The sequence below is a fragment of the Liolophura sinensis genome, chromosome 11 (assembly GCF_032854445.1).
Source record: "Liolophura sinensis isolate JHLJ2023 chromosome 11, CUHK_Ljap_v2, whole genome shotgun sequence".
Classification (NCBI taxonomy): Eukaryota; Metazoa; Mollusca; class Polyplacophora; order Chitonida; family Chitonidae; genus Liolophura; species Liolophura sinensis.
This window is the reverse complement of record NC_088305.1, coordinates 21,704,910-21,724,609: the sequence shown is the minus strand read 5'-3', so window position 1 is coordinate 21,724,609 and position 19,700 is coordinate 21,704,910. Positions and strand designations below refer to the sequence as shown.

Here is a 19,700-nt window from a genome sequence, read left to right as displayed (position 1 = left end):
GTTCACAGTGGGAATTAGCTCTACCCCTGTCCAAGGATTCTGTGCTCCATTAATGCAGATGATCAGGGACAACCTGGCCAGCGTCGCCTTTTGTCTCGAACCTTCCTCTGTATGCGCTGACCGACTGCGTTTACGAAGCCCGCGCAGCTGGGGAATTTCATGTCCGTCAAAAACACGGCCATCTCATGTCAAGGCGCTCCTATTTGAGATCTTTGGACGTAAACATATGGTCAGCTTTTCCCGTGCCTAGGATGCGATAGCCAGATATGATTTGGTGGAATTTAACCAGCGGTTGTAAAACACTGCCGCTCTCTTCGCTGGTCGGTAAAGGTCTGACTGTGGAACGTACAATTGACCCAGTATACATAGGTTCCTGGTTCCCGGGTTAGGCCAAGGCACATTGCACGACGGGGGAAGTGATGTGAGGCCCGGGAACATGCACTTACTGCCTAGAGCAACACCAACTAGCAGCGCCTCCACTCAGGCATGCACGGAACTATTTTTCATAGGCTATGTCCGATAGGCCAATTCATAGCAAAGCGGCCGTATATTAACGCCCTGACACCCTATTAAAATTTAAAACCTATCGGCAAAAGTAAATATAATCAAAATAAATAATTAATCAAATAAAAAATAAAATAAAATACACCCAGCACAGCCAGAGCTGTGTCACAATATGAACCGTTCTTGGGGCATGATTTACATATTTAGATCAGCTACACATGCAGGTTGTGGACAAAGTTACAGTGCTAGGAGGCCTATACGACTATAGGCCCTATACGAGTATTTATTTATTTCATTGGTAATTTACGCTGTACTCAAGAATATTTCATTCATTATACGATGGGGGCCTGCATTATGGTGGGAGGAAACCGACCTGAGTCCATGGCCATTTGCAGATAGTCCCGTAGATATGAATAATTTTATAATATTTGTGCAACTGTTTTTGTACCTAGGATATAGTATACCTGGTAGGCCTACTATACCTTAGTTTGTAAAACCCGGGGGAAACCCACGACCATCCGCAGGTTGCTGGCAGACCTTCCCACTTACGACCGGAGAGGGAGCCAGCATGAGCTGGACTTGAACTCACAGCGACTGCATTGGAGAGAGACTCCTGGGTCATTACGCTGTGCTAGAGCTAACCAACTGAGCCACGAAAGCCCCTTCGCAGAACTTATTGACTGGGATTACTTATCAAGGCACATGTATCTCACTCAGAGCTTATATATGCATGTAATTAATATTGGATTAATACAATATTGTCGTTTCACACTTTTACTGTGACTTCATGTTGTATTCCTGGTCCTTTTATATTGTTTTACTGTTGTTGTATATGTAAAATGACAACAGAGCATTCAGTTTGTTAATATTTATGCATTTGCAGGAACAGTTAGTATAAAACCCTAGCTGCATGAGGTAAATTGACAAGAGGCCACATTTCACCAATTACATCATTCATGTGACCATTTATCAATCAGCACACTGCCGTCGCTGCTCTGGTTTTACACACTATGCTGTAAATCTTTTATATATATATATATATATGAGCATGGATAGTAAAATTACAACATTTTTTATCTGCATATTATTTTAATATCAAAACATTTTTGTTCCTATATATATAAAAACATATGGCAATGGCATCGCAAAACTACAGAATTTAAAGAATCATATGGGGATATATTTGTGGTACACAAGACACTTTAAAGTACCAGTAATTGAGTTTGTCACCTCTATAGCCAAATTAATACAAAGTTATAAGGGCGCTTTGACCTAGCCTATTGTAAATTTGTGTATACATTGTATTTTGTATAGGTACGAGTCACGACAGTCGACACATTGCCACAGTATAAGCTTCAACTTATGCACGCAATGGCCTATTTATTTATTTGATTGGTGTTTTACGCCGTACTCAAGAATATTTCACTTATACCACGGCGGCCAGCATTATGGTGGGAGGAAACCGGGCAGAGCCCAGGGGAAATCCACGACCATCCACAGGTTGCTGGCAGACCTTCCCACGTACAGCCGGACAGGAAGCAGTGGCCTACAGTTTTGTATATCCTGTGTCATCGTTATAGGATTAATGGCTGTATACTGCATGTATGCACTGGGAGCTAACAGAACTAAAGGTCCTATAATTGAAAGCCTTAATGGCATATCTACCTTTATATACAGGACGTGCATCAGGCTGTTAATTACAATTTTGTGAAAGTATACATAGACAACGGAACGAGTGGAGGAACATATTCTTGCTTTTTGTTTTTGGACATGACTGAATAGGAAGACTAGCAGAATAAAATCCTGAGGTAAACTGAAAAAGAGGCCGGATTTCACCACTGTGACCATTTTCAAACTATCACACTGTCGTTGCTGCTGTACCTTTACTCTCCATGTCTGCACATAGAAGGGCATCAGTCAGTCTGTCATTCAATCACTAATCAGCTTTTCAAGGCTATTTTTTTTTTTTCATTTCCAAAACAGCTTATTGCAATGAACTGAAATCAAATTCGACAGCTATTTATGGTCTTTGTGATAGATTAGGTACTACAGAAGAGACATTGCAAAGCACACATGCATTCCCTAACCTTTTCACAAATGGCATCATAAGAGTAACTCTATCAGTCAGCACAGAATAAGGCCTTAAGAATATGCTTGAATAAATGCCTTGCAAACATTCAAAAAGGTTGAAGAATTATAGTTATTTTACAAAGAAAATGTCATGAATAATTTAGTTATCTGACTAATCAGATAACTTGATAATTTAGCTATCTAGACAAACGCAGAGTTCAACAAAATCTCCCTACAGAATATCTGGTAGCTGGTGACAAAACATCTGCAACTACTCATGCGGTAATTTATTTGACTTGTTAACGCCATACAGAAGAATTTTTCACTTATTCCACTGGCGATCAGTTTTATGGGTGAAGGCAAATGAACTTTTAGAGCGAATCTTTAGTTCAGTTTATAAGGCATGATTCACCGCTAACATCCACACCCACCTACAAGATGCTCGGCACAGAAATGCACGAGTTATACAGATATGCATATGACCTAAAATTTTGTTCATTTTAGTAATTTTTGCCAGATTCTGAGAGATCTTGGGTGTTTTGATATTTGAAGGTACGATATCATCCAGGAAAAACATAAGCCTCAACACAAAAAGTTATATTCTATGACTTTTATTTGTTGCCTTTAAACCTCATCTTCTGAGGAAAATTTTTGATCAACAAAATGACAATTAAAACATCATCGCCTGCCAGAATGCATTTAACTCTTTGTTTTTTTTTTTTGTTTTTTTTTTTTTGGTTTTTCTTTTTCATAACCCGTTCCATCGGTCTCAAATCATTTCCTCTTTTGTGAGTCACAGTTCATACAATTGATACTGCTGAAGCACACCGATTATACATTTACAAAGAAGAAAAAATATTTAACAATTTCACTGAGTAATTGTGTTTGTTAACGAGAGCATAACCAGATTTTATAAATGCTTATAAATAATTTTGTAAATCAGGGCCTGTATTTATCAAACATCTCAAGACATAAAGCCTTCAGACTTTTACAACTTCTGGTTGCCTGATGTCTATAAAGTTTATTGTGATGGTAACAACCACGAAAAAAATGTAAAGAATGTACAGGATTTGAACTCTACACTGCCAAGCATCTTTTACAATTACTGAAGACTAGAATAGAGATTAGGCAGCTTTAATCCTCTGCTGATAACCAGGACAAAACTCAGAATATACTGTTGTGAAGCTGCTGCCCCAGAGCAGAAGACAGAAAGAATACATTGTCACAGAGCTGATCATCCTTCCCCAGACAACGGTTTCATGCAGTCTAGCACGAAGCTCTCATGTTATTTACACACAGCGATTTTGTTGATTTTTTGGTCATAACATGAAAACACAAAGTACAAGAATAATTCGTGCACACTTGTAACTGCGACATCAAGGGGCACCAGAGGAGTATGTTTGTTTAATGATTTTAAGCAGTTTAAAAAATTTACTTGCTTTTGTGCCAAGTGCATTGGTCAGTTTTGGCCTTGCTTGCATACCAAACGAGAAGTTTTTTACAATATGAGTAGTGCAATCTACCTAAGAGCTGTAAACGAAAAGTTCAATAGGTTTAATTATTTTGGAGAAGGTTTTTTTAGCTTATCAATAAAATTCAAAATGGACGCTAAATCACGTACATGTAACTAGTAAAACAGCAGAAAACATCAAAAGTTGCTTCATATGTTCCTTATTAAGTTTGTTTTTTCTACTTTTGCTAGTTTTGGAGATATTGCAATTTTATGGCTTCACCAAGAATAATAATAATCCGAACGATTTCAAGAGGAGTCTTTACGTGGACCCCTAATAAGGGACCTGTATCACAAGAAAGTAGTTACAGTATCACATAGGCTTTTACTGTTATATTACAATACATGCATCACAGTTGACCTTCTTTCACATTTATTTTTTAATACAATATATCCACGTATATTTAATATCAACTTCTTTCATATCAACTTATTTACTTCTTATTTCACTAATACAAGAAGAAGAATAATTTATGCATGGACTGGAGACAACCAGCTATGTCAGTGTAAAACTTCTCAAACAGAAGTCTCCCCATCTATGAACGTGCATAAATGCATTTTAAGTCGGGGTCAGGTGCTGTTGAGTATTAGATACCCTTATTGCCTATTCATACAAAAACAACAGGTGGGACGAGAAAAACAAGATAAAATATACAAATGTGACACCCTGATTTTGCAGCCTGCATAAATCTAAAACATGACTAAGAAGTGTGAGAGGCAGATTTTAACACAGCCTCACTGGTCAGGTAAGCTGACCAATGTAGACAAGTCTGCCCGGAAACAAACTGTCACAACCTACATGTAAACATAATCCTTACACAGAGATTACGCTTGACCACAGATTAATGTAACTACATAAACCATACATGACCTAAAATTTTACCCAAAAATGGCTTATATTTAGAACCAAATTGCCTTTGTAGCTAAAATTCACATTTCCGTAGTACTTATATATTATCCTACCTTCCAAATAAACCTGAAAACAATATTTATAAAGCCTATAGAAATCTCACAATTAGGTGAAATGTGTAACGTAGCCATGGGCCAAACTTAAGGTCACTTGCACTTAATAATTTGTGACATGCTACAAATTACAACTTAACGAAACAAACATATTTCTGACATCATTATGCTACAAATTACTGCTGCAAAACATATTTGTGACATCATTATGCTACAGTTACCAGCTTCTTGTGGAAAGGAAGGTTTTAAAACCTTAGGAACTCTATTAAAACACTGGTCAACATGCAATACATTTAAAGTTCAAAGATATATAAACACTACATAAAGACATGTTCACACTAATGGACTCAGGTAATACAATAACAATTAACATCAGGTACAAGGCAAGCCTGGAAATAAACTCAGTGCAGGACAATGACAATGTTCAATGGCTTAACAAAAAAGTGTAATTTTATCAGTCTACATAAAATAATGCCTTTAGTATATGCTTGAATAAACATCTTGCAAACATGGAAAAAAGGTTAAAAATCTACAGAAGTATATTATCCTACCTTCCAAATAAACCTCAAAACAATCTTTCTAAAGTCGATAGAAATCTCATAATCAGGAAAAATGTGCAACACTGCCATGTCACTTACTAATATGGGACATCATCATGCTACAAATAACAGCTTTACATGGAAATGAGGGCTTTGGAAACGCTATCAAAACAAAACTGCTCAACAATCCATACATTCGAAGTTCAAACACAAATGTACCGAAGCCTCCGTAAAAACATATCCACCCTGATCACTTAGGCACAAGGCCTGGAAAATAGCTCAGTGCAGGACAATGAAAATGTCCTGTATCCAGTGGTATTTTGATATCGGCTAACTGCTTCATACATGTAAAAACTGCCACGTAAATAATAATGTGATTGGCTGAACAATTAGCCCATAACATCAACCACCACCATGGAAATTATTTCCACGTTAACAAAGGAAATATATATTTTGACCAAGGATACATGTACCTTCTTTCCTCAACTTTTTTGCACATGAAAGAGCAACTTTCATTGTAATTTACGCACAATTTTTAATTTGATTTCGGACACAAAACTACACGCGTTGGATTGGCCTATTTTACGTTTTCACAAAAAGTATAATTTTATCAGTCTGCATAGAATAATGCTTTCAAACTATGCTTGAGCAAACACCTTTCAAACATGCAAAAAAGGTTACACACAAGGTAAAAGGCCTCTTGAAGGCGAGAATAGTGAACGGGCTGTTTGCCTTATGAATCTGATAGAAGGAGAACCATGACCCCAAACAGTATGATTATGTACTACAGAGCTAAAAAAAAATAACATTTTTACAGAACAAAAATAATCCGAATTTCTGGTTTGGCCCCTGAGATATGATATATATAACTATCAATTCCATATCCCTAAGAGACAAATGGGGTATCAAACAAATCCCCTCTCCCAAGATAAAAAACAAATATTTCAAGCCCTTAATTACTTTCTCACTCTTGATGCCATATTAACTCCTTGCAAAAATATGTGACTTATTATATGAAACAGTTTAAAATTATTTTTCAACTCATGCATGTGTGCTTTTCCGTGCGAAGTGTTCTAAGAAAAGTCCTTGGACTATGGGAAACACAGCTATCAGCTCACAAGGAAAAATTATGTAACAATAACAGTGAATGTCACATGATTGCCTTGGCTTTCACATAATCATAAGAGCTCTACATGTATATCTACAGTACTCTTTGTACAAAGCTTTTGTTATCACCTTACCTGTAGTCACATGAAGAACATCATAATTTGAACAAAGTAATGACATCATGTCCATTATACAAGTCCTTGAATCCTTGAAGTTTGAAAAACGTAGGCGAGTGAAAAAAAGCCTGCACGAACAACTAAAAATTAAGCCTAGGTGGGCTATTCCTGGATGCCACCAAACGTGTATAAATTTTATGTAAAATTATAAGTCAGGACTATATCTTAAATCTATACTCATTCTAAAATATGATAATTAATCAAATTTAGTCGACATTACCTAAATGGAATGACTTTTTCATTCTAGTCCAAGCTTTAAAACAGGTGATGTAGTCTTCTGTTTGCATGCATTAATAACAATACAGGTCAATCCAAAAAGCTATAAAAGCCTTTGTATGATTGGATGTGGAATTAGAGATCACAGGCACATGGTCAACCAGTTTGAGTGATGCTAAATTGCTAATAGCTCTCATATGGAACCTCCTGCATCTGGTTTCGAAATTAAATGACAGTACTATGGCATATGGCTGAGGATTTTGGAGCTTTTCTTGATGTGAACAAATATCACTTTTCAAAGTCTTTCTTCCACAGACTGTTCTCTGATGTATGTTAACTGTTTTTTGCTCATGTAAATTTCAGTTTACACAAATTGGTGCGTGAGTGCTTGTGTCAAACTGCAAGGACTGGTATTTATATATATATATATATATATATATATATATATATATATATAAATATATCTGATACATAAAGTCAATAGGAGTTCTCAGATACATGCTAACTTGTAGGTAATCTGATGTTAAATAATCTGAGATCAAATATTATCACAGTTATAAACATCGATATAAACTCTTTCACTTTAACATTATTTAAAGTACCATGAAGTACACATTTAAAATCAACATCAACACTAATTTTTAAAACAGGCGATCATGATCATTTCACACATACAATACTATCATATGTAAATATGCCTAAAATCACTTGACCAATTCCAACTTCTGTTCACAGTGGGAATTTGCTTTTATTGCCTCCAACAAGTTCCAGCCATCATTCCATGGCACAATTCTGGCCTTAATTCCTAAGTTTTCTGATGCTTGTCCATTGTCATCAGAGAGTGATTTCTGCAATTTTTTCCATAATGTGAAATTGACTCTAGGGCAAGCAAAATCTGTTTTCCTTAACGTAAGACACGGACACAAGTCATTTGAGCCATCCCCAACATAATAGACACGATCAAAGCTAACACCGTCCTTCTCTCTGCCATCAATGTAATCCTCCAGAATTCTCCCTTTACACAGATTTATCGTACTGAGATCACACCAGTCCTGAGTGTGAAAGAACTTAATTGTCAAACAGCCTTCATCATCAAATTTTGCTGGATTCGTGAACACAGCAGCCACTGTGTCCTGTAAATTACTGTGCTCAAGAATACACTGAATAAACACTGAATTTGAATCGGAGATAATGACCGACTCACAATTGTTTTCAGCCAGGTGTCGCAGTAACTCAGGCATTCCTTTGGTGAAGTGGATCTCCTTCATACATTCCAGGATCTCAGACTTTTTTGTGCCATTTTCATGCAGATATTTGAAGATGGCCCCCATATAGTTAGTCCAGCCTTTATCACTGTACTGAGATTTGATTTCTGCTGGGATTCCATTGGGAGCCAATTTCTGAACGTAGATATCACTGTTGTCATCAATCAAGGTGTGATCAAAGTCAAATGCTACAAGTGTCTTTGACGACATCTGCAATGGAAACAATACAAATGAAAGTCACATTTCTCACGCACATTTCAAAATGTTAATCTACATATACAACCACAGCATTTCATCATGTCTACCACTATGTAATGATATATTTTGTATTCCGTACACTAAGAGAATTCCTAACTTTTCAAAACAGTTAACCTGTAGAAGAAACCCCAGACAATTAAACTGAACATCATGTTCTGTTTTCAACAATCTCTGATATTTACTTGCCAGATGAAATTGTTGGAAACAGGTCTCAAATTAACATTCAAATTTAATTCAACTACTGAGCTAGGCCAATGACATAACGCACACTGTACATTTTTTTACAGACAGTCAGTTTAGACAAGTTTAAGTAAAAACTGATTAGCCCATGTGTAAAACTTAACATCTCTTTTCACATTTTTTTTTTTTTTTAAATATTACCATAAAACTTATGGCATACGGTAAGATGGTGTGCAGGGAACAACTGTACAATGAAAACTACTTCACCTTTCCAATAATTCCGAGTTAGGAGTTGATGTTATTAAAGCAAACAGTAGAACTATTGATCCAAGAAATGCTGAGTACACATTTTTTGCCAAATACGTGTGTTTTGGCTGTTATTCTGGCAGAATATGTATTCTTTCAGGCTGGGAAGAACAAATCTACACTGACAGACTAGGGGAGTTAACTCTGTGCTAAACCGCTTGTGTAATTTCGAGTACGAGTACGATAAGAGCGAATGCATTAAAAAAAATGTCAGGTTTGTGCAGCTCAACACAGCGCCTTGTCATGCAAAACCAAAATTTATCTGCTAACCGTTCTTCTTATTGTCTGCTGCAAAAGCGTAAGAGTCTTTCGTGTTATCCACATCCGTCGTAGACGTTCCATCTGTTGCACAAGTTCAGCTGATCTACCGTTAGAGGGCGCTCGTCTTCCTGTACTACGTCACTTCCTTATCAACGATTTGTATTTCTCCTGACAACGTGGTTGTGTTTCTGAAATGTTCTCTGTGACAAATTATCGAGCATAAACCATTTCAGTTTTACGTTTCAGTGGCGAAACAAACAAATATGTCAGGTATTAAGCATGGGCGAAGGAAAGGGTCCGTCAGAGGTATGCATGGTAAAGGCATATTAAGTCATATTTCGCAGTATTTTTTTGTTTTTTGCAGCAATGTCTTCTGTGTTCTGACTTTTGTTATTACTGACAGCTTGTTAATTCTGAAGTTTTGCAAACGCCATTTAAAGTTTGCATGAAAAATAAATCTGTCTTAAGTATTGCCATGCATTGAAAAGGCGCCTTTGAGGTGCCACGATCAGCTGAATTCTTCCCAATTGGGTTTTGAGGGAATTGATTTTAGCTTGTAATTTTTGACATTTAAATCACTGAAATTAATAGTGTGAAAACTCGGAATAAAACTGCCATAGTTTTTATAACAATAACATCTAGGTCACGGAGGCCCCTTCTTACTAGGAGATAACTCCAAATGAATTAACCAGGAACAATATATCCTTCATGTGTTAAATGAAGGCACAAAAAATCTGCAAGTTGGCTTCAGAAAGTTTTGACTGACCCCAATAGCACAGTTGGTAGAGCGTCCACTTCAGGAGCGGTAGATCTAGGGTCAATCCTGGGTCGAGTCACACCTACGACCTTAAAAGAGGAAGTTGTAGCTCACTTGGTGTTTAGGATGAAGGGGTGTATCAGTATAATGGCTCGGGTAGGATGGCTTACTTGCCATCAGTATGGCGTCTCAGTGAAGCAGCACTAGATAAAATCTATCCTGCAACAAGAAGGTGCATTACACGCATTCTAAGGATTCCTTTGTTGTCATATCACTGAAAAATTGTTAAGCATGACCTTAAACCCCAAGCACTCACTCACTCACTCAAAAAGTTTTGAAGATGTGTTGAAGATGTGTCACTTTTAACATTTTTAAATACATGGCACTCTGACAAGAACAATCAGTAGCCAAGGCAGGAAGCAGTTCCAGGCCAAGTTCTCAGATTGCACCACTTGTATAAAAAAACGGTGATTTTTTTTTTGGTATCCCATTGTGTTTGTAGTTCAGTATTATTCTGAATTATTTATGAAACAAGGCTTTTAAGTTTGTATGCACTAAGAAGATATTTAGTTAACAACTGACCATCCTTCTGGATGTCCATTTTCCATGGCTCTACACATCGCATGTACAGGTCAAATTGTACATGTACACATGCTTATATACATTCTTTATGTTGTGCAGGAGCTGCCCAGACAGACTTCTCATTACCCACAGAGATTCCTCTGGGGATGCAGTTAGCAGATGGTACAGACCTCAGGCAGGTCACTGTGCTCGGGAGAGGGGATTGGGAGAGGATACAGGCTCAACTGAACAAGCGACAGATTGAGGAAGCTCGGATACAGAAACTCAAGGAGGAGAGGGAGCAAATGAAATTAAAATCCAAGGAGCTGGTGAAAAACTGGGGAAATACAATCATTGTAAGTTAAAGCATTTTGCCAGCCAACATACTTACGTTTTTGTATTATTTATGTTCCTGATACAAATTCTTAGGTAACCATATATATGTAAAAAATGTGTTCACAGTAATTTAATTTTCCATGTACTGGCAACAAATTAAATAAGTGTAAAAACGCACTCACTTCTTGGACTAATAATGTTTTATGTTAAGACCTGGCTCCCAGCAGATTCTCCTTCAGTGCCATGTTATGAAGTTTGGTAGGTACATATATCTGTAAAGGGCAAAATTTAACCCAAACATGACTGATTTACCCAGTAGTTTTAGTAAGAATGTACTCATTTTGAGTTTGTACACTTGTTGCAAAGGGTTCTCGACAAAGAAAACTTGAGGCAAGAAAACTGAGGGAACAGAAGGAAGAAGAGGAAAAGTGTCAGATTGACATTGAAGAGGCCAAGTTCCAAGCTGAGCAGAGGAAAGAAGCAATAGAAAAGGCCAGAACACAACAATATTACCAGACTGACAGAGTGAAGGGTTTCCATGTAAGTTTGGGGCCATGTGCCAAGCCTTAAAATCCTTTAATACACATTATATGATATTTGTCACACCTGGAGGAGTTAACTTAACTGGTAACCTTTCAAATGTTGGTAGTTTACTCCATCCCTCTGGTTTTCCTCTCCACCTGTAAAAGTCGCCACCATCTTTTAAAGTGACAAATTATTGAATATGGCATTAATAACTAAAATAGATTACCGTATTTCACCTAAAGTTCAGCATTTTTCAAGTGATGCATTTTTTTCATTGATTCACCCACCTCATAGGGCCACATTTTTTTATAAAGTTCGATTAATTTCATATCAGAAAAACTTCTTGGCACCAAAAGTATCATTTCAAAGCCTTCATGCACTTCCAAAAATCCATTTATACGTACCAAACTTCAGGTGAATTACAGTAAATTGAAGTATACATGTACCTACAATGTATCATCAGTGTATGGTGTAGACAACACTGAAGCAAAAATTGTAGGACAAGAGTTCAGTACTCGCAAAAAGTCATGTTGTAGAAAGTAGTAAATCAGAGAATATCCCCAGATGTGTGACTGATTTTGTAGTCAAGGAGGAAATGTTATAGTAGAGTATGAAGTCTCTTTCGTGAATGATATTTCATTTCCATTATGAAATTTGTCCAAATCCCAGCCTTGGATAGGGTTGGCTGTTTGTGAAGTCCATTCGTGCGTTTAAGAACTCTTGTCTCCCACTGATATCTGTACATAACATGTGGAAAAGAGTGAAAAAATTCATGATTATGATGTTTAAACCAGAATGGAATAAATCAGTAAACTTACAATCACTTAACTTTGTGTCCACCAGGGAGCGTTGTTGCTCACAGAGGTTCTGAAAGAGAGAGAGGCTCAGGTGGAGCTGAAGCAATTGAGGAAGCTGGCTAGTGCTGGTCGGGACAAGGAGTGGCTGGAGAAGTCACGCTATCAGTACGAGGCTTCCATCCAAGAGGACCAGAACAATGCTGCTGAGAGAATCCGTAAGGCTCAGGAGAATGCAGCGTTCCAGGCAGCTCAGTAAGTTTGCCATGTACCTTAGATTTAGTTATTTGTAACAGATAGTTTAGTAGAATTTTTTATAACACATGATGAGGAAACAGGTCAGGTTTTTTATGGGTGAAGGAAACTTTCTGATTGCCGGGACAGGTGGAAACCATTGACCTTTGTACTTGACAAATCTTTAAACTTAAAACAACAGCCGAATCAGGAAGAGCTGGATGTAAACACACAAACTAATTTGTACATAGAATTGTCATTATGATTGGTTTCTACAGCCATACCAATGTATTCTCACCTAGGTTAGGTCAGGTTTATGGGTAAAGGAAACTGGATTGCCATATAAGTAATTCCCCGCCCTTTAGCAGGTACCTTTTAAATTGCTGACTGAAAGCTGCTGCGGAAGCAGCGAGTGCTGGATTTGAACCCAAGACCTCAGTGGGCAAGCTAACTTATGAACAGTGGCATTGGTCCAGTCCTTTATGAGTCAGTGATATCCCCTGGTTGACGGGAGGATCTGTATAGAATTGAAACTTGTCCAAAGCTTTGGAGGTCTAGTGTCAACAAGCCATAACTAGTGAATTTTATTCGTACATGCTGTTGTTGGAATAATGCTCACAAAATACAAAAGCCAAATATTTGTCATCAGGGGACAGCGTGTGTATTAATTTCCAAACAGCATGAATTGCATTGTTTTCCACAACTTGCACCTCAGGATTATGGTATTTGACTGTGTTTCCTCTACTAGAATTCGTCAGCACTTGAAGGAGGCCAACGAGCTAAGTGAAAACGAGCGAAATGAAGGAGACCAGCTGAAGAAACTGGCCTTCCAGTACAACACGGAGAAGGAACGTCTGGAGAACATGAGACGTGAGGAGCGCAGGAGGATGATGGAGGACAACAGGCAGCAGATCGTTGACATAAAGAGGATGAAGGAGATACAGAAACAACAAGAGGAGGTACACATCTCGTTTATATTATACTGACTCACCAGGTGCACCATCGGCCAATTTTACTGTTATCGTTTTTAACCTGGTAAAGCTGACTCTAAAGAAAATCCCTTAATAGAATAAAGAATAAAGTACATACTGAATCCACCTTTGTTATTTTCTTTCTGCAGGAAGAAAATGAAGAGTGTCGATTATTTGCTGATGCCAAGAGAAAGATGATGGTCCTCAGGGCTGAAAAAGAAGAGGCATTACAGAAGTAAGACAGGCTGTGGCATGAATCTGCGTTTGATGTTACAAAGTCTCAGATGACTAAGTGTCTGACAGATGAGATTTTGTTATATATTCACAGAGTAATCAAGTGAGACTTAATTACAATAACACACATATTACTACACATGATTCATCGCTGACTAATGATTCTTTTGTTCTACATTTTGAGGAGCACGACAGCCAGTTGGTTAACAATTCCATGAAATTAGTTATGATTTTAACATTCGTGTTCACCATGATAAGCGATTTCTAAATTGTATTTTAAGGACAGTGAAATGAGGAGTGTGCTCGTGACAAGATTCGTGATATCTCAGTGGACGTTCATTCCTAACATTTGTCACACCGTTGTTTATCACTTAGAAAGGAAGCAACTCTCTGACATACTTTTCCCCTCAACATCTGCTGAAGAAATAGCTTTATAACTATAAAAAAAAACATAAATAAATAAATAAAAATGATACTTCGTGTAGTATATTCCAGCCCATGATAAATTTTAGGAAACATTCCTTGTTTGTGTAAATATGGCAACACTTGGGAATTGTCTCTATAGGCCTGTGGAAATTAACCCTTTGTTATTCACATCCCTTTCCTTACTGAATGTTTGCTGAAATACACTGAAAAAGTTGATTTGATAACTGTCTGTGAAAACATAACATTATATATATGTATCTTAAGTTGTTGTCAAAAAAGAGTTTGATTAGAATTTTGAGAATTCCAAGAAGAGTTTATACTGGAATTCTGAACTGTAATCTCCTAGAGATCAATATTTATCTAATGCCTGAAGTCTTTATGAGATTTGAACAGTGTTTTTTCCACGTATTTATTACACAGTTTGAATTTCACAGGGAGAAGCAGGCCACATTGGAGGCCATTAGAGAGAAGCTTGGCGCACAAATGAAACAAAAGATAGACGATGAGGATGACCGTATTGGTAAGGCCACGGAGGAGATTGAGTCGAAGAAAGCCCGAGAGGATCGTGAGAAAGAGGAGAAGATGCAGCGGTTAATAGCAGAGGCTGCTGCACATAGGCAGGAACAGGTATGTAGTCAACAGAGGTTACAAGTGTTATTTACATTTGGATTGCCGCTGGGCTCTGCCAGGTTTCCCCCCACCATAATACTGGCTGCCATGGTATAAGTGAAATATTCTTGAGTATGGCGTAAAATACCAATCAAATAAATAAATAAACGGAAATGGTTTTCATCGATCAAGTGCCCAGGAAGTTTTCCTCTATAAATACGACATCGGTCAGGTTTAGGGATAGTCAGCCACAGTGATGAGAGTAACCACTGACCTTGGCCAGGTGCCTGACAATCCAGCAATCCCCTAACCCTCCATACACAGCTGAAACAGTAGTGGAAATAATGTCGCTGGCCAAGACAACTGTCGTGCTTCATCATAAACACTGACCCCACTGAAAACTACCTATCCCCTTTAGGGTAAACTAATGGCCCACCAGATCCCAACACTTGTTTTCCTAACATGGTAAAACATAATACTTGCCTGTTCAATATTAGATGGTCTTTTAGTTAAAGAGAAAGAAAAAAACTTTCAAACATCTGAAAAGGTTGAAAAATTACAGCTGGGTCACTGGTGACTGAATAAACTGTTGATAAAGTACTGTCTGCCCCCCCCCCCCCCCCCCCCCCAAATTGGATTGATGTACCAGTGTTTATTTCAATCCCTGGACTGGATGATCAATGAGTTAGCACAGTCCAAATGTTCTGTCACAAAAGTTAAATTTTGCACTCCCGGGCTAAATGTTTGCGCTAGATGCGTGATTGGCTCTTCACACATTGTCACACGTGATATGTAATATTGGAGCATTTAGACTTCTGCGTCACATGATCTGTCTGGCCTAAGAGAAGCAAGTAGTGCACCTTAATGAAATGTTTGGGCTCCCATACTAGACATTTTAACATTCACTTGGTTTCATGATTTTATGATTTCTCATAATTTTCATGATTCAGTTTCTCATGATGACTGCAAAAGGCAAAGTGTTACACAACATTATTACATTACATTACATTAATAACCTTGCATGTGCATGCAGACATTGAAGAACAAGTCCATATAAAACAAACCTGCGACTGGATGTAGTAAAGAGTTATTATTATCAATTCTTGTTTGGGTGCCTTAACCCTATGTATTAGGTTTGGAAATAGACCTTCATGTAGGTTTTGGGCCTGTTCCCCAAAGCATGGTTTTGATTTTGAATATCAGATTTTAATTCTTATTTGTACACCTTGGGTACACCTAGCAAGTGTTCAGTTAACACAAACTGTTGCATTTTCGACATTTTCATTGAACATGCAGGTATCACTATTTGAGAAAAGTGACCCCATTCAATCAGTCAGTCGTTTCCTTTGTTTTTCTTCAGATGAAAAAACTTGAGGACAGGAAAAAGAGGGAGAGGATGGAGGAGTTGGAAATGATCCAAATTCGACAGGAGGCTGACCTGATTTTCCAGAAGAACGAGGAAGAGAAGATGAGGAGGAGGAGGGAGGAAGCTCAGAAACTTAGCAGTTTCCACGGGGAACAAGCTGTAAGTGGATTAGTTCCTAGTATGCCCTGTGACTGTTAGCTGAAGTCTGTGTCATGTGCCATTTGTTCTGATTAATTCTGCCAGTGTATTTCACCTGAAGTCCTAATTTCGTACTTTATATACCAGTGCTTTTTAGTTCTTTTTTGTTTGGTGTTGAACATTGATTTTGTAATCGGCCTTGCTATTAATTCCCCGGAATGTCAGTTACAGTTGACAGCTGGTATATGAATGTCTGCTTTGATGCTTAGATCCAGTATGGCTGACTGACTGTTGTTATGACATCGTGGTGATGTCACATGTAACCTCTCTATTGATCTTCCATTTATTTGTGTGCACTCTCACTAGTTTGCTGAACCATTTCAGTGGTCTAATGGTTAGAGCATCTGCCTTGAAATCGGGAGATCTGAGATCAAACCCAGGTCGGGTCATACCAAAGACTTAAAAATGGTATTTAATTTTAAGGTATTTGTTTGCTGCTTTGCTTGGCACTCAGTAGTGAGAGCTCAGAGCGGAAAAAAAAAACAGGACTGGGTGGCCTGGTGTCAGTATTATGTTATGTCATGCCTGGGTGTTTGGCATAAAACCCTCAGCACACATACATGTACATACATACATACCAGTTTTCTGTATGAACATCGTCATTGTTTCAGGAATCAAGACGTCTTAAGGCTGAGGCTGAGAGGAACCATCAGCTGGCCCTAGACCAGAAGAACATTGACCTTCTAGCCGTTGAGGAACAACAGTTCCAGGAATATGCCAACAAGGTCATTGAGCACTGTGCCAAGGGTGGCCGCAACATCTACCCACTAAAGAAGGCCGCTAAGGAAGGCGCCGGGGGTGGAAATGGCCCTATCTTCTTGGGGAAGGGCGGCCTTCGACCCAGCTACATGGTGTGTGACAACACAGGAAAACAGCTGCCCAGCTTCCATGGGGACAGCACAGAGGAGACCAAGAGGGCCATCTATGGCAAGTCTCATAGTAAACAGCGACTCGGTTTTGTGTGGTAGGCGAAACACCCATAATCAAGATATAGACCATTTCTAAAGAGACACTTTTTATTGACATTTCTAACCTTTTATTTGCCTATTTTCCCGTATGGAGCATATTTAATTTGGCATCTACTAGTATTTAATAATTTGATGTCATTTGTTAAAGAGTGATGTTCTGAAGGGAATTGTGTTGGGTAATTTTACAACTTCAGCAGACATCGGTTTGTGCAAGAAGATGTCACAAAGAAAAGGCAGTTATTCGCTTCAGTGTGCTCATTCCACTTTCAAGATTATTTTCGACCTTGGAATTTTCACTAGGTTTTAATTTGGGCTCTTCAGTATATATTTCTACCTGCACCAATGTAGCATTATTTATCATTGACTTATATCATTGGGGGGGGGGGGGAAGGGGAGGGGTGCGGTTGGGGTAGGCGGGAAGGATTTTGGAGTCAAAAATAACTACATATATGTTATATCCAGTATAAATCAGTTTTCTGTATGTGTGGCTGAAATACAAAGCATGCTTTGAAGACTATTTATTGGCCAATATTCCACGATTATTGTTTCATATGCACACTGCATTATATTATTTGTGAAGTATGTTATTGTTGTACACACAGTGTATTTAGACTCTGTACCAAAGCTGTGATATGTCGTATGCATTTGTATATTGTTTATACAACACCCAAAACCTTAAGTATTAAACTGAATTACTCTTGATGATAAACCAGAGACTTCCCCCCAGCTTATTTCTTACACACTGAACAAGAAATCTTCACATATATATATATATATATATATATATATATATATATATATATATATATACATATGTATGTATTTGTTTATTATTATTATTACTTTCATCAGTTGACTTCAAACACATCAACAGTGTGGTTTTGTTAAAGAAACTATCATTATTACACGATTTGTGTCATACATGTACTATAATACTGCCTTTTTCAAGTTCCATCAACAGTAGGCAGCTACAAACTCACTTTAGAGCAAGGCAAATGCATTTTGTACATTTTGTACAACTGTAGTGCCCTCTCCCTACTTCAATAGCAATACCAGTAATTTCCATGATCATGAATAACCATAGCTCATGTATAGTTAGATTGTATTCAAATAGGCAGATGGCACTTCTTTTGTAGTAATTACAAGGTTACTAATTACTACATTGGTTGGATTGGCCCGTTTCAGGGCTTCACACAAAGTGTAATTTTATCGGTCAGCATAGAAAAATGCCTTCAGAATATGCTTGATTTAACATCTTGCAATCATGCGAAAAGGTTGAAGAATTACAGTAACAACAAATTTCCTGGTGCCCTCGATCGTTCCGTAGCAAAAGGCATCATACTCACTCAGACCTACAGTCAGTGAAGTCACTGTTTGATTCCAGAATGGTATACAAGACAAGGGTTCTGGATGTGTTCACACACTAGGCCCAATCCCTTCAGCGTGCATCTGGCTCCGGCACTTAATCAGCAGTATGGACCTTTGTCAAACTACACCAAACGAGGATTTGCACTAATTCTTTATCTACCAAAGACGCCTTTCTGCAAACTAAGCACCCACCTTGTAGGTTGCTGCTCAGCCAGGTGGCTGAGTGCACAGTAAATATGTTTCCATCATCTTTCCATCACTGAGCCTTATGAGATGCATTTTCAATCCCGGCCTTTTATTCCCCGCTATCCCTTTTCATGAGGCCTTGGTAACAAAATTTTTATTCATTTATTTGAATGTTGTTTTTGCGCCATACTCAGCAGTACTTCACTTATATGACAGTAACCGGCATCATGGTGGAAGTAAACCGGCAGAACCCGGGGAAACCCATGACCATGCTGGCAGACCTACTCCCATACATCCGGAGAGGGACCTTGGTTTGTGTGGCCATTTGAACATCATACATTGGAAAGTTCATCGTTAACTTTTCACAGGTTGGTGGTTTACTCCTGTCAATTCTGTTTCCTCCAACCATGATCCTATAAGTGTAAAATTCTTGAAATAACAAACCAAAACAACTAAAACACCTTTCTCTGCCGCTAATCCAGCATTTTGTCAGTGGAAGGTGTAAAATGCACTACAAGTAGCGATTACCATACAGGAATGTCCATTTAAATGGGCACTTTGTGAAGGCTGCTCATTCAACGAAAGCCAGATTGACATGAAGTATCCATGTGTATGAGAATGCCGATTTCTGTAAAGTTATGATGCTATAAGACATCTTAGCCATAACTGCAAATGTTGATGTCATTTTTGAATGAAATGTTAGTTGCCATGTTACACAACACGTACAAAAGATCTTGGGAAGAACAAATTGGAGACTGATTGCGAAGAACAGACTGGAAAGCCTGATTAAGAGTAACAGATTGGAAAATGTT

General features: G+C 38.0%; 2 protein-coding genes across 2 annotated transcripts; one reads left to right on the top strand and one right to left on the bottom strand.

Moving 5' to 3' along the window:
- Nucleotides 1-7,721: 7,721 nt before the first annotated feature.
- LOC135478030 (pyridoxal phosphate phosphatase PHOSPHO2-like) lies at nt 7,722-9,434 on the bottom strand. The gene is made up of 2 exons (XM_064758290.1): nt 9,365-9,434; nt 7,722-8,560 (listed from the first exon to the last, which is right to left on the bottom strand). Exons 1-2 carry the CDS (start codon nt 9,416-9,418, stop codon nt 7,790-7,792), a joined length of 825 nt encoding a protein of 274 aa, XP_064614360.1. The 5' UTR covers nt 9,419-9,434; the 3' UTR covers nt 7,722-7,789.
- A 109-nt stretch (nt 9,435-9,543) lies between these two features.
- Nucleotides 9,544-17,708, top strand: LOC135477910 (cilia- and flagella- associated protein 210-like). Its single transcript, XM_064758125.1, has 9 exons — nt 9,544-9,670; nt 10,794-11,029; nt 11,376-11,549; nt 12,378-12,583; nt 13,311-13,521; nt 13,683-13,768; nt 14,628-14,820; nt 16,163-16,327; nt 16,978-17,708. The coding sequence occupies exons 1-9, from the start codon at nt 9,619-9,621 to the stop codon at nt 17,332-17,334; spliced, it is 1,680 nt and encodes a 559-aa protein (XP_064614195.1). The 5' UTR covers nt 9,544-9,618; the 3' UTR covers nt 17,335-17,708.
- The last annotated feature ends 1,992 nt before the right edge of the window (nt 17,709-19,700 follow it).

Bases quoted from the DNA above. Each gene is read 5' to 3' on its own strand.
- LOC135478030 (XM_064758290.1), bottom strand. From the start codon at position 9,418: ATGTGGATAACACGAAAGACTCTTACGCTTTTGCAGCAGACAATAAGA. The intron at 8,561-9,364 runs GTTAGCAGATAA...TTTCCATTGCAG, and splicing joins AGCAGACAATAAGAAGAACG to ATGTCGTCAAAGACACTTGT.
- LOC135477910 (XM_064758125.1), top strand. From the start codon at position 9,619: ATGTCAGGTATTAAGCATGGGCGAAGGAAAGGGTCCGTCAGAGGTATG. The intron at 11,030-11,375 runs GTAAGTTAAAGC...CTTGTTGCAAAG, and splicing joins ACTGGGGAAATACAATCATT to GGTTCTCGACAAAGAAAACT. The intron at 12,584-13,310 runs GTAAGTTTGCCA...TTCCTCTACTAG, and splicing joins GCAGCGTTCCAGGCAGCTCA to AATTCGTCAGCACTTGAAGG.